This window comes from Tachypleus tridentatus, chromosome 1 (genome assembly GCF_004210375.1).
Source record: "Tachypleus tridentatus isolate NWPU-2018 chromosome 1, ASM421037v1, whole genome shotgun sequence".
In the NCBI taxonomy this organism is placed as follows: Eukaryota; Metazoa; Arthropoda; class Merostomata; order Xiphosura; family Limulidae; genus Tachypleus; species Tachypleus tridentatus.
Genome location: NC_134825.1, coordinates 96,610,692 through 96,626,225, shown reverse-complemented (window position 1 = coordinate 96,626,225; position 15,534 = coordinate 96,610,692). Strand labels below are relative to the sequence as shown.

Sequence of the window (15,534 nt, the reverse complement as noted above, 5' to 3'; positions counted from 1 at the left end):
TAATAGTCATTTTAAACAGTTAATATACATTTACTATTGATTGTTGTATTTAAATGCAAGTGAAGTGAAGGTGTATTGATATACAAGATAGTGATAGAGTTAATATCAATTTAATGAAAGGAATTTTTTATAAACTATCTAGCCCAGCTAAATTTCTCCAATAATTATTTAATTTTTGAAAGTCTTTAATAGTCTGGTGAATTTTACTGACCACAGACAGCAGCTCATTACCAAACTGTAACAACCAATAGGCACTTTACGAATGTATTCAGTGTAGGTTATTTTGGTAATAGTGCACATACATGAAACAACCTGTCAAAGGTTAGCAGTGCATGCAGCAAAATGTGGAAGTTGAAAAGTTAGGTCTATGTAAATATATATCTGTGATTATATGTGTTGAAATTTTGCATATGTATATCAGAAATTTTACACAAAGGCATTCATGAGTGTTGTTCAACACAAAATGAATCAATCATCGAGAATACAGTAGTAGTTACCCTGCCTGTTGGGCACACAAAGAATGCTGCCTCTGTAGGGGGTCATCATGTGACTAGAGATCAAAAGATGATGAGCGTTACATAACTATTAAGCAGTATCAGTGATGTCGAGAAACCCACTTGTTGAGAAATTTATATGCAAAAAACGGCTCGTTTGGGTTGAGAAAATATTTTACATTTGTGAACCTGACGATGACCGAAGAAGGTCGAAACGTTGTTCGCTCTTCTATGTAAAATATTTTCTCAACCCAAACGAGCCGTTTTTTGCATATAAATATTAAGCACTATGCAAAATACCTATAGCTTCAACATTACTCAACAGAGGGCATGTTGTAAGAAGATTATTGCTTGGCCGTTAAGACTAGTGGAAGTTGTCATACTGACAAAGGCCATGTTGCTAGGTCACAAATCAAGAGGATGAAAGTGCAGATAGTTTAGAAGCGAACCACCACAAAGAGATATTAACTTCATAGTAACAATCAAATGTTAAAAATTAATAATGTTGTGTTTACAGTTTCGTTTTATAAGTCAAACATTAAATACATTTTATAAAGGCATACGGTGTTTTTATAGCTAGATAGCGTTACTAAAGGTGGATGATGCTGCTAAAGAAAATGTTAGTATATTTCATAGAATTATTAACTAAATGTAGTAATTTACCTTACTTGCTTAGCATACTTTTATAATTAACCATTATTTTACGCATAAAACACTCAACTAATTCAGTAGTTTTAAAATTTTGTTTCTATATTTATCTTGCATGATGTGCTTTTTTTAGAGCTGGATAGTATTACTATCACATGTAACATATTATAGTTCTTGCTTTTACATCTAATCGTATTAAGAGGAAGAATTTTTCATGATAGCATAACACTATATATTGTACAGTGGTTTAACACACAATCTTACTGTTTTACTAGTATTCCTTTATGCTTAAATTTTGTCATCCTCTACCTGTCTAATTTTAATTTTGATTGTTCTTGACAAAACATTTCATTTCGCACATTTTTTTTTATGGTTGTCACTTATGTATGTTTTAGATGGTGTTAGTAGGTTGACTGTATTACTAAAATTCTAGAAGTAAATGCACTTACTAAAGATATTGTGTGCATCATGGAATTTTAGTAGTACCATCTGTTGGAAACCATTTGGATTTCAACTCGTAACTTTTTCATTTATAAATTTTATGAGTTTCTATACGAGATAGTATTACTAACACAGGAAAATGCTACAGGATAATTTGTTTGAACAGTAACATTCGTAGTTTTAGCATTTACGTTCAGTTAGTCTAAGGTTTAAATATAAAGATCTGCTTTGATGTTTTCTTAATTTCAGCATACATGCGTAATGTACTATCATCTTTTAAAGAGAACACATGATCACTACTTTAGCTTAGATTTATGCTGAAAACTTTGTGAATGTGACTTTTAAAAGTAATTAAGTTTGAAGCTTCATTTTGGTAAAGGCATTATTTTCAGTTCCCTTTATTTTAAACAGTTTTGTGTGTAATTCAATGTTAACTGGTTTAAATTTTATGCAGTTTATTAGTTAAAGGATTCTTGTTTTCACTTATACATAGTTTTTTTGGGCTACTCTGTTCTTTATGAATAGGATAGGCAATATTTGTTAACGCATTGTTTTTATTGATAGGTGTTTTTGTCTTTTTTTCAGATAATGAGCAATTTGTTAGACTACCTCCTCCTAAATTGTTTAAATTGCATTTTTATTTTGCAGTGTTGATTTTGTTCATATACATGATTAGTGTTGTATGGCGAGTTGTTTTACGGGGACGTGAGCGAGTTATTGAGTATCATCTGATTAAAAGTTTGAATTTTTGGTAGTTTTACGATAATGGATGGCTGTATCAGCCTGAAAGGAAAGGGGTAAAATTGTGAAGTACAAGAGATTACAATGCCTTAAAAACAACGTAAGAATAGAATGAAACAAGAATTACCAGCCAAAAATAGATGAAAATCACACGACTTTGCTTCTGTACTTTTTTGGTTGTGCCATCTTTACATCATACTTTTTTTTTGCAATTTTTTAAAAATTCCTTGTATAATTTATATATACACACATACATACATTGTATATACAACTACAAAAAGTTTGTTTTCGTTTCTTTTGTTTTAAATAAAAAGTTGAGCTGCTAATATATTGTGAAAAATATAAGTTTAACATGTTACAGGGACTATTTGAATATGCCATTTTTGTAAGTACTTAGCAAGGTGTTGGAGAGCAATATCAAAAAATAGGTTAAAAACAAACTATTTCATAGTTTGGGTTGGGAATTTAAAAATATACATTATAATCTTTTGTTGATTACAAGTTAATGATAAAGAAAAATATTTCTGCCAGTCCTGGCTGTCCTTTGGTAACTATTATTTATTACAAGATATATCAATTTATTTTTTCAATATATTGAATATTATGACCCTTAAAAACACACATGTAAAGAGATGCTTAATTTCCATGCTGTGTTGACATTTGTAACTGTTTTGCACTTAACTACAAATAAGGATCTGAAGAGGCAAACATTTATACTTATTAAATATATCTATGCTACAAATTGAAAACATTTTCTGTTTTGCAGACTACTAGTAATCTTGAAAACACTGAAAATGATGTGGAAACTTCAACAGATATTTCTAGTGTGTCTAGCTTTCTCCTGATGTTGGCAGTAAAGTCACAGATGTAAAGTACAGCAGTCAAAATAGTCCATAACTTTTCCTTTACAGATATTAGGAAACAGAGACATGCCTAATGTTCCTATTCTCGAACAATCCAACATAACTAGAACTGAGATACTGTATATGGTCATGAATTATGCCAAAAAACAAACGTATCTTTTCTGTGAAATAACATTTTAAGGTCATAAATGAAATTAATGGTCATCCCCTTCTTTCCAGAACAAGACATGTTTTACAAACGTTTTTTTTAAAACCAGCTTAGCAACTTATTTGTTGTGTGGAAAATGTTGCATCACCTGCAAATATTGTACAAGTTTCACTGTATAGAAACTGAAAAGCATTCTTTATCATGATATTGTTGCTCCACAAATAATCCTTTCTTCAGGATTCTGAAACATCCAAGTTATTGTCTTATAAGCACACTGTTCAGAATGATGGATTCATTAAAAATTTGACAGTAAAATGTATCCAAAGTCTTGCAAGTCAAAAAATATTGTTTCATACTATAATAATTTATTGTATGTATTTAATAGTGTGTATGTTTGTGTTTTTTGTATCAAACCAACATTTGGCTCTCTGCTATACCCACCAAGGGGAATCAAACTACTGATTTTAGACTTTTAAATCCATAGACTTACTGCTTAATAGTTAGGTTTTACAGCAACTCTAAGGCAAATTTCCTGTAGTAGTTTTAACCATAATATTAATATGTAGTGAAGTTGTTTCACCTTTAAAAACAAAAACAAAAGAAATCACTTCTGAAACATCACCACTGAACTGTTGTAATCCTGAAGACTAGTATAGCCCCTTTACAGTCAAAGTTTGGATAAATGGCAACAGCTTTTTTTATCTTATTAAAAATAGCTCTTCTCTAGGTTAGATTTTACTCTGCAAAGATTTCAAACTATTGTAAGATCTTACCGTAATAATTAGAAAAAAACAACAATTTCATGTCTGAGCAAGAACACAGTAGTGCTTGTTCATGAATAACTACATTGTGAATCTTTTAAATGCTTTATAAACTGCCATCAACAAAATTATGTATATAATTGGCAGCAAGTATGTTAAAATATTCCTTTTTCAGGTCTTTGATTATGTACATTTCCTTATGAAAAGTTTTAGCAGTTTATTTTTCAAGAGTTGTCAGCTTATAATTTTCTGTATAATTTTAGTTACAGTCATCCTCTAATATTATATCTTTTAAAAGTTTAAAAAAAACATTAAAAAGGTACTAAAAGAGTAAATACATTGAAAATTGGTCAGTATCAAGTGATTCATGAATAAGAATTATCTAGATTATTTTCAAATAATATCAATGTATAGGGTCTAATGAAGTATTTTATAGCTTAAATACAGTTTGTACTTCAGTTCAAAAGGTTAAACGTAATATACAAATTAATAAGAATCTACTAAAATATAATCTCTGCTGATTGGATATGTTTTAAGTTCCATAATGTCTAAATTATGATCAACTGTCCCTATTTTCATCATTCCAACAAATTAAAAATTTATTATTTACAACAAAGTAGCTGCCATTGATACAATTCACACCAAAACAAACATCTTCTAGATACAAATATTTTTTCTCATGATTAACTTCATAGTTAAACAACTATCAAGCTGAAATTAGGAACACAGAGATTAAAACTTTGTTCAACCTTTTGAAATTATGGCATCTTACTTGAATAATGCACACATATAATTTAAGATATTAAGCATTAATTAATACTAAGCTAATTTTAAAATAACAGGAAATCACAAAACATTAAGTTTAATAACAAATTTAATTTGTGTGACAATAGTAAGGGGTGAAAAATCTTGGTTCCTTTAGTATGTTATGTGCCTCATGATTGATAAATTGTGAAGCTAATTAATCTATTCCATTTATTAAAGCACTTCATAAGAGCAACTTTAATTTCACAATATATACTTTAACATTCAAATTTCATGTAATGTTGAACTAATATTTTAGTATCAATCATAGCATACTGAATAAGTGTTTACACATACAAGATAGAAATTAATGGCTTCATGAAATCTCTATCCATCACACTTCTACTCTTTATTTTTGTGGCTCTTTTCAGAATGAGTTATTCATAATGTTTTAATAAAAATAATTTTGTTATCCAGAATATCTTATACAGCACCCTTTCAAATTACTGTTAATTTAATGCTTACAGCTTCATTACTATAAGTAGTCATATCAAATTATCTATCATTTTACAGTCTAGCAAGTTCTTTTCTTCTAGTTACTGGTTTATTTTTTTCTTAATCACACTTATCATTGTGATGCTTTCCTAACCATTGTCACAAGCTCTTTTTAACCACTACACATACAGCCATTGGATTACGGCATTTTATTCACCTTTTTTTTTCTCTCTCTTTCCCTTGCTGAATTCATTTTGTGGTGGCAGAGGAAATGAGCTTCAATGCCAAGATGCAAGTATTTTCTGAAAAATTAAATGCACTTCCCTAATACATGGAGTAACAGTGCACAGAAGTTTGTGGCAATATTTTACATCACTTTCTTCAGATAGGAAAAGATACTGTTACATTCCTAATTTTAGATTGAATACTCTTTCTAATGAAATCACATAAATCATAGTAAACAGATATGATTATTTAATGTAATGATATTTTGTTTATTCTTATGAAGATTGATACTTTTCTACAAATTCTAATGAACAGTTATATAGCTTAGAATTTTCAATTTTTCTCTGTCACAATTTTGTGTGTGTTATGTAATAATAAGAAAAACTTCCAGCTAAGTTGAACATTTATTTTCAGAATAATGCCTTCAATGTCATTCAGATGCTGGCATCTATCATGAACACATTAGATGAACATTTGTCATCATATTTAATGGGTTTTTTTTTAGGATTTATGTAGTTTCTTCAAGATGTATATTAATCCATATAATATAAATACTCTAAATTTAGATTGAAAATGGTTTAGTACCAGTTGGTTCTTCCATCAAAAATTAAATCCCCCAAAAAATACTTCCACCATAATACATTTCAGGAACTGGCATTGCAGAATAACCTGTTTTTTAATGCTTGTTCTATTACATTATATTATTTCAGTATTCTATCTCCATGCAATATTTTATTAAAATTTAAACTTGGCCTTTGCATCAACTTATTTGTACCTTCAAATAAATATATTTTTTAAATGCTTCTTAATTAGTTCAATTTGTATGTACTATCATATAGTTATATCATTAGTTTTAGTTGACCAGGTTTACATGAGTAAATGTTAGCATCCAAAGAATATATTCATTTAAGTAGGAAATAAGCATACATGTTTATCAAATGGTAAATTCTATATAAAAGGCTTGAATACATATTACAAAATTAAATGAGCATCTAGATGTTCCTGTAAAATTTTAAAAGAAATAATTGCTTTTAAAACATATATGTCCCACTCACTAATAAGAAGAATATTAGCTACTATATAAACATGATCAAAGGCTCGTATTCCACTTACATCACAGAAAAAGTACGACATAATACACAAAAATACATAATCATTAAACATTTATGTTGCACAACAATATACTTTGCATATTTTGTATTATGTTGTCAAACTGCAATGAAATAATATACTTTTGAGACCATGACTGTTTAAAATACCCAATTTTTGAATTATTTTGCATTATATAGATAGAGAGAACAGTGGAGGGTAATATTGTCAGGTGCCTAATATCATCACCCATGACGTAAATAATTTATTAACCAATGCAAATTTAATATACGGGTTGAATAGCAGGGGAATTTTAAACACGAAAGTTTTGCTTACCAACAATTGTGTTTGTCAACAGCAAGTGATAATACGTCAAAATGAGTATTATGGTTTATAATTTCTTATCTTTTGATGATACATGGAAATATCTTGATAAGCAGTGTTCATAAGGGACACAGTAAAGGCAAAAACGTATATTCCACTAAAACTGAAAAGTACAACAACAAACTTCAGCCATTTGGTGACAGGGCCGATCATGACGATATTACCCACTCAAAAATTCAATGTCAGGGTAATATCATCACCTTGCAAAATAAGAAACGGGTGCAAGAGGAACAAAAGAAAAAGAAAACAGTGAAAGTGTCAAGAAATGAGAGGATATCAAGAAAGATGGTTAATTCTGAGAGTGAGGAGGAAGATGAAGAAGAAATTCAATACATGGATGAGAATGAACTGGATGAAATTAACACCAATGTGTGCACTGGATGTGGAGACAGCTACACGGGGAAAAAGTGAAGGACTGGGTAGGACATGACAGGTGCTCCTGTTACTGGTACATCAAGTGCACAGACAACTGCATCCTCATGCCCCTGACAACGACAGAGGACACTGAAGATCATGTGTTCCTCTGCAAATTTTGTTAGTTGCATTTTGTAAGTGATTCAATGATGATCTTGTTATTATTATTATTATTATATAATTATTGCAAATGTTCATCTACATCAGCCATTATGCATTAAAAGTTTTGTGGAAGCCTCATAATGAATTCCAGATTAGTGTCAACATTGCTTCTTCCTAACAACATGGTATCTTAAAAAAAAAAAAAAATCATAGTTAACTCTTTTAATTCAAAATGATATTAGACAGTAAATTGGAGGGAATAATGAGAATGTTCAACAAAAAACACTTCAGTGATGATATTAACCTCCCTATGACAATATTACCTTACCTTGAAACAATGTTCCATCTGAAAAATAATACTCCCTCATTTCACTGTATTCAGTAAAACATATATCAGTTTTATTCATCACTCATAAGGCTCCTGCCATAAAGCACCATGAACAAAACAATTTGTATGTATAATACTAATAACCGACTTTTCCTTTAAAGTGACAATATTACTCTCCACTGGTCTATATGACTTTAATGTTATAGTTTTAGAATTTATGAACTTTAGTATGGGATTTGTTTTTGTTACTCATGGACATGTGTTATGTTTTATCTTATGATGTAAGGTTTCCAGCTGAACGTTATGAACATCTTACTCTATCTTCAACACCATGAATAAAAAATTGCATTTTAAGAAATAACCTATTATGGAGGACATAGTATATTTTGTTTTTAAATATATATTACTAAAGTAATGTTACCTTATCTCCTTTTCAGTCATTCTGCTACTGATTTAAAATGTCAAGTCTACACATACTAGCAAACAAAATGCAGTACAAAGTCACTGTGGCAGTTTTTTTTAAACAAGAATGTAGTATACAGTAAATGACAATTTGGTAGAACAAGGTAATGTTACTTAACAATTCATTATAAATTTGAAATAACTTTTTATCAAATATAGCAAAGAGCAAAACTCATCTATATTGCCACTTGAGTATTTACATTGATAAAAATGAATTCCTCCATGTCGCCATATGCGAAACATCAATATGAGCATAAAGCATGACATCCAATGAACCAAAATTTATTTTTTAAAGGTACAATTTAGAATGAAATAAAAACTATTCTGTGATAAAGCTATATACTGTCTTGAAAACCACTTGAGGTACTTTTCTCAGCAATGATACAATCATAGGCTTTATCTCATGATGTATCAGCACACTTTGATGGTATTTATAAAAGTTACCTCTGAAACTCTTCTATGAATGTTCTACAAGTGTTTCATATGAATCCTCTACCAAGTATACTTTAAAACTCCACAAGTTGTAATTACCAGCAAGAATTTTTTCAAAGCCAAAAGCAACTGCCAAAGTTAATACTTCAATAAAGCAAATTAGCAGGAAAAACCAATAAACTTAATTTATTACCTTTACTTAACCTACATACAACAGATTTTTAAGGCCTGTCATAAGAAATGCTTCTGACTTAATAACTACATTTAGAAGTTTACAACCCACAAACAAAAGGAACTCTGAGATAAATATCATGTAATACAATTATTACTCTCTTAGCTTTAGAAATGTAAACTTAAGTGAAAAGTGCAGTTAGTTCAATGTTAATATGTGATTCTACCACTTTCAAGAATTGACATTTCTAAAATTATTTGACTCAGAAGTAAACAATAAAACATGTATATTTGCAGCTACTTTATATTCTCAAGTTTTAACAGCATATTTAAATATTTCTACTTCCCAAATAAACAAACAAAAGGAAAACAAAAGTTGTAACAATAATTATCAGTTTAATGAATGCCATATACCTTTGCTACAAACAAATATTCATTAAATATACATATCAGAAACACTTTTATTATACATATGAAGATTTCACTTCTTACACGATTTTAGAAAAATGATCAAAATTTAAAACTGTTTGTCATGTACCCTAAAAGAAAACAAGATGAGATACCAGGCTGGAACACCAAAAACAAATCCTACAACATATGTAGGAATATAAATAACTTATTTTCAAGGACATATTCTAGAATGGTTTCTAAATTTGAAATATGGTTGGATAGTTTATCATCTTATTATATTTGAAATTAAAGTGATTTATTGAGATTTCATTTATAACAGCACTAAACCACATTCAACAAAACATGTTTCATATTTTCAAAAACAGCTGTGATGTAGAAAGAAATTCAAAACTAGAAAAAAAATGAAGCCTTTCACACAAACTCTGAAGAACATAAAACTGATTTGAAAGTTTTTAATTTGACTACTGTAAAGTTTCTTTGAAAAAGTTTAATAAAACTTGTACATTACACATAACTATTGATGTAATTCTATACCAGCATCAAAATAATCACTAATTCTTCATAAAGCACAAAATATGCTAAAAATAATTAACACAGAAACTCAAAATAAAAGTCATGCTACATTCATAAATTGTCAAATCTACACATACTAGTAAATAAAAGCCACTGTTATAGCTTTTTGAACAAGAATGTAATAATATGCAGTAAATAACATTTTTGTAAGGCAACCTTATGTTACTTAAATACATGTTGAAATTCATTACAAATTTGAAATAATTTTTTGTCAAAGGTAGCAAAGAAAAAAATGTGTGCATATATATAATTTAAAACAGTGTGGAAAAATAGAAATTTTAACAAATGCAATTTTTAGCCACTTTACCATAATACTTATGTTTTATAGAAACTTATTCTTCACTATACAGTTCTCAAGTAATGTATGCTCATATGTACACTTGTGAAATAAATTTACATATTACTTACCAAAGTCCTCAGTTCTGCCAGAAGGAATGTTTAGTAAATCAGTTTTTTTTTTTAAATTACATAACATTTTGTAAAGATTTTAGGAACATAGCTTGTTTGTAATCCATGTATTGTATATTTAGACTACGAATCACAGGGATATTTGGGTTGTGCTGGAACATTCTCAAATGGAATGTCCTGAGGAATCAGATGATAATTACTAGGTCTAGTTACTCTGTTCCAACTAATGTAGTCTGAAACACTTATAAGAGGTTCTTTCTGTTTGAGGGGATTGGAAGTATTGATTATAGTTGGTTGATAGGTAACAAAATCAGACATCAACAAAGATTTGTTTTCTGCTACTGGCACAGAAGAAGACAACTGTTGTTCACAGCTAAATTTTGAAGAAAGATGGTTGGAACTGAAGGATAAATCTGCTGCATCATAAATTTGTTTTTCCAGACGATCTTTACCAGGAGCACAATCAGGTAACAGGTTAAGACTTTCATAAAGTGGATTAATTTTTTCAATGTAGCCTTCAGTACTATCTTTTCTCTCTTTGTGGCACTGATATGAAGGCTCTACAACACTATTAAGCCTAACTTCCAAGTTTTCAAGTTGGGATGTAATTAAAGCTGTGTCTTCACCATTTGACAAAGAGTTTAAATTTGATGGAGTAGAGTTGGATTTATGGTTTGACTCAAAATCAAGAAAAGGTTGTTTAACAGAAAAAGTTACTTCTGTAGCAGGTGCTGATAATTCAGTCTGATAATCAATTTTTGGCCTCTGCTTTACTGATTGACCATGGTAAGTATAGAACTGGTATGTACAATTTGTGCTACCTGCTGCAACAAGCTGAGGAGATGACACTAAAGAAGAAAAATATATTTCAGTTTTGTAATAATCCAAATTATACATTTTGCATGCACATAACTCAGATTAAAAGTTATGTTTATTACAAGATTCTGAGAGATCTATGTCAATTTGTCAAATATTCTGCATACTTTGTGTTGGTTTAAATGTATACAGTATTAATCAAGAAAGATACAAAATTTCTGTCTTTAGTTGTTCACCAAACTGACCAAGTCTCCATAAACATTATGTGCTCCCCATCAGAATGAATTACAGTAGCTGGAAGCAGTGCCTGATCAAGATGATCATAGGGCCTAGGCACCTTCTATTCCTAAGCCCTACAAGCTATATAAGTTATACTAAAAGATAGATAAATTATAAATTCTGGTTTGAAATTCTATAGTCCCTAGGTATTATGCCTAATAAATAATCAAACCCTGGCTGGAAAAACATCAGTGATTGTTTGTTGTAATAAACAGGGTAATGTTTTGCAATTTTTGACATATCCCTCATTGATTTAAGAGCAGCCCTCAGATATATAGGTATTGCATACATCAAGAGAGCTTTATTTATACTGTGTGATTTCTTTTTTTTTTTAGATAATATTTTGCCTTCAAGAAAATGAGAGTTTGTGGTTTTGAAGTGTATTAAATCAATGCATTTTAATTAGTGGATTAAACAGCAGCAAGGCATTCAGGTAAGTGTAGCTGTTTCAAGGTAGTTTTTACAGTACTTAGTTTAAGGTAGATTTGTTTCTGTTTAATCCCTAACTTTGAATATTACTGTTTTGTTCCACCTTTCTATGCTTCATTTATTTATATTTCTTTGCTCGTGATACAACTGTTCAAAGAAGTTTAAATAAATGTCTCTCAACAGTTCCTCAGAGCACACATTAAAACACTTCATTTGTTTTAACTTTAATTTTATTTGAATGAGGATTTTGATCTGTACATTTTTTTGTACTGTCTTTTTCTTTCCACCAGACTCAGAAACAGGGAAGACAAACCCATATTCTGTTTTTGCAGGCCATATCCATTTATGAATTAGTGCACCTGGTATGATACTGCTGAGAGTACATTTGAGGTTAAATACAACTTAAGACTTTTATAAACAATTGCACCAAATGTTGGTACATCTCTGGTGGAATACACTGTTACAGTGGTTGGAACATGTAGTGAGATATCAAGGTTATTTTCTGCAATGCTACAGAGCTTGTGAGTTGACTCTGAGCTGAAGAAGAACAATTCTGGATACTGTATCAAACCACTGGTTACTTTAAGACAAAAAACACTTATACCACAAAAACTGTTGTAAACAATGGCTTATATGAATAGTGTTCAAGTATTGCAGCATTTGTTGAATCTCAGCTGCCCTGGATTAAGCAACTTGAGTCATTGGTAATGAATATGACAAATACAGTATGATTGATATACAATTATCACGCATCCTTCAATTTCTTAAAATTCCTTAGGAACTAGATAAAGAATGCAACATTTAAAAATATAATACGTCTAATACTTGTCTTATGAAAATTATAATTAAACAAAATGTTTTTTGGGAAACCTGTTTGTTATTTACCTCCTTCTATTTGTAAATCAAGTAATCTGAATATTTATACCACCACTTAAAATAACACAAGAGTTGACAAAGAAGTTAACTGATATATACTTTATAACCCTATCACAATAGGCTTACATATTTGACAACCTTTTAACCACCATAAATACCTCATGGTACACATGACTCTAAAAGTACTTAATGTATCTTTACAAAATCTGGCAAGTATTGTCTTTTGTAAGCAAAATAAACTTTGTCTATAATTATAACCTGTCAGTGTTGATTGCTCTGGGTACAAAGTTATTTTCATGTTAAGATTCAAAACACTTTTCTTCATCTAAAAATTTTTAAATTTTATTTCCATAATTCACAAAATCTCTTAATATAAAATTTTCTTCAAAAGAACTCAATATTTTATCTGTAACTTTCACTACTATGACTCAATTTGGATAACTTCCTAATCACCATAAAATAAATTAGGAAATAATAATCCGTGATGATGAGAAAACCCACCTGTAAAGAAACTTATATATGTAAAAACGGCTGGCACATGGGTAGAGAAAACACAATGTAGAAAAGTGAACAATGTTTCGACCTTCTTCAGTTGAAACATTGTTCACTCCTCTACATAGTGCTTTTTCTACCCATACCAGCTATTTTCACATATATAAATTGGAAAATAATCATAAACTACTAATTTTTTTAAGGAATGGCTACAAATTGTAATAGATGACAAATGTTTATCCCTAAATAGCTTAAAGCTTGTAAAATTAGATATTTATTTATACTTAATTTTATTGTTTTTGAACTGTGTTTAATTAATAATCCTGCAACAGAACTTGTAAATAACTCAGCATACAACTACTAAATTATATACATATAACTCACAAGTATATCATGTGATTTTTTTATCTTACCTAACCTAATGTAACAAGTTTCTAATTTTACATTTCAGTTTTATAATAATAACTTAAAAAACATGAAAAACTAGAAATATAGTACTTACTTTTTTTTTGTTCAACTGTTGATGATAGTTAAAAACTTACTTTTTTACACTAATGGTACTATAACATTAAATAATTTTGTATTTAATTAAATACTGCATCTAACATGTAAAAAGCAGACAATGTCTTACAACTACCACAAGTTTTCTAGCTTTCTAACTATGCAATAAGAGCTATTCAAAAGACGGTTAAGCTAATAGATGTATTTCCCAAAGGAATAGTTTAAACTGAAAGAAATGGACAGTTCTTTGTATATCAAAAAACATACATTTGATATTTTAAAACTTTGACTTCTAATTGGTATAAATAATATAATACTAAACTTCAGAGAGAACTACTGGCAGTTTGTGAAAGAAAGGATATGACAAGTGGATATGACAAGAGAGTCTGCTTTTATAATTTATGATTGTGTAACCAAATATGACTGAAGGCTATAAAAATTATGCTTTCCCTGAGTAATGACATAAAAATAAGTAATTTATGTTAAATTCCATACTTCCAAGAGGGAAAGTAAATTTCTTTTTAATACTGGTTTATAAAATTAGAAACATAAAACTTATACAATATAAAAATTTTGACTGTTATTATATTCCTTATGATGCTAAGATAATAAAGTAATTTAAGTAAATTTTGAATGCAACTCAGTAAAAAATTGTGATATATACACTTTGACCTATCCACTGCAAAAGGGTTAAGTGATTAAAGTTGAGTTCTTCACTGTAGTAGTCAAAATTGTTTGGCTGCAAGAGACTATGCTGTTAAAAGCATGCAATTATCCAACCCAAATGATCTTAAATTTCAAACCTACATCCTGGGTTCGAAAAAGTATTATGCTTAAGCCAATATTAAAATACTAGAAAAGTGTTACTAAGCTAAGGAAAACTAAGATGCACTATTTTTTGTTCTCTATTCAATAAACATTAATTTGAGAGTGATGAAAGTACATAAGTGCAAAAAAACTTTTCAGATGATATGCACCTACTGAAAAGTAACTTACAATGCTGCTGTTTGTACAATGCATTTTTATTGCTCCTACATGACTTGACTTTACAGTGATCTATTTCATTAGTTTTCTTAGAAATCTTTCCAAACAAGGATGATACGTGATGACTTATCTGCAGCCACAGTCCTTGAGTGCAGTTCATTGCAACAACACTTTCACTGTCACCTTCCTGAACTTTCCATGGTTGTGGACATTGCTTAGCACTGTCCTCTTCTTGGGATGTTTCTGAAATAGTGATATTAGGAAAGCTCAAAGACTTTTAATCATCATGAAAGCTAAAACTTACTGAGCTATATAGTATTCTTAGTCCTGTAACTTCATAAATTATACATTTTTATTATAAAACTACACCCAATGAAGTATTTTGACAACAGAAGTTATAGCTACTCCTTTTAAATGTACACCTTATTAATTATCATTTATTATTTTTATTATCATAATAGAAACTCCTTTTTGTAGAACTGGTGATGTACATTTTTTAAAGAATGAGCAGCTTATATTTATTTTAACGTTTAAGCATTTATAAAAATGTAAACTCTATGATTCCTAAACTTCACTTTTGTTAAAATTCAAACAGTTCATCACAGGTTATAGAAAAAGAGATTGAAAAATTAACTTAAATATACTTTTCTTCCATCTAGACATGTTCACTATGATGATCTTATGTTATTGATCTTAAGCAACATGTGCTAAAACATAACATTATTTATAATCAATAGCCACAGTATTCAAATTACTTTTAAGGAAGATTACAGAAAAGTAATCTATGATACCTTTTTTCTCTCTTGGTATTAGTTACATTTGT

The 15,534-nt window shown here is 29.4% G+C and overlaps 1 protein-coding gene and 1 long non-coding RNA gene across 4 annotated transcripts in view; one reads left to right on the top strand and one right to left on the bottom strand.

The window, feature by feature from the left end:
- Positions 1–774: 774 nt before the first annotated feature.
- Positions 775–12,985, top strand: LOC143256398 (uncharacterized). Its single transcript, XR_013031337.1, has 3 exons — positions 775–1,113; positions 11,765–11,862; positions 12,149–12,985. It is a non-coding gene; the product is annotated as an uncharacterized LOC143256398 (long non-coding RNA).
- The window catches only part of LOC143256383 (mitogen-activated protein kinase kinase kinase 9-like), a 65,363-nt gene continuing 59,147 nt past the window's right edge, over positions 9,319–15,534 (bottom strand). For all 3 annotated transcript variants that reach the window (XM_076513573.1, XM_076513565.1, XM_076513582.1), the window contains exons 9-10: positions 14,724–14,954; positions 9,319–11,182 (exon numbers count right to left, since the gene is read on the bottom strand). In XM_076513573.1, coding sequence (XP_076369688.1) covers positions 10,458–11,182; positions 14,724–14,954 — 956 coding nt within the window. In that variant the 3' untranslated portion in view covers positions 9,319–10,457. The remainder of the gene's footprint in view (positions 11,183–14,723; positions 14,955–15,534) is intronic.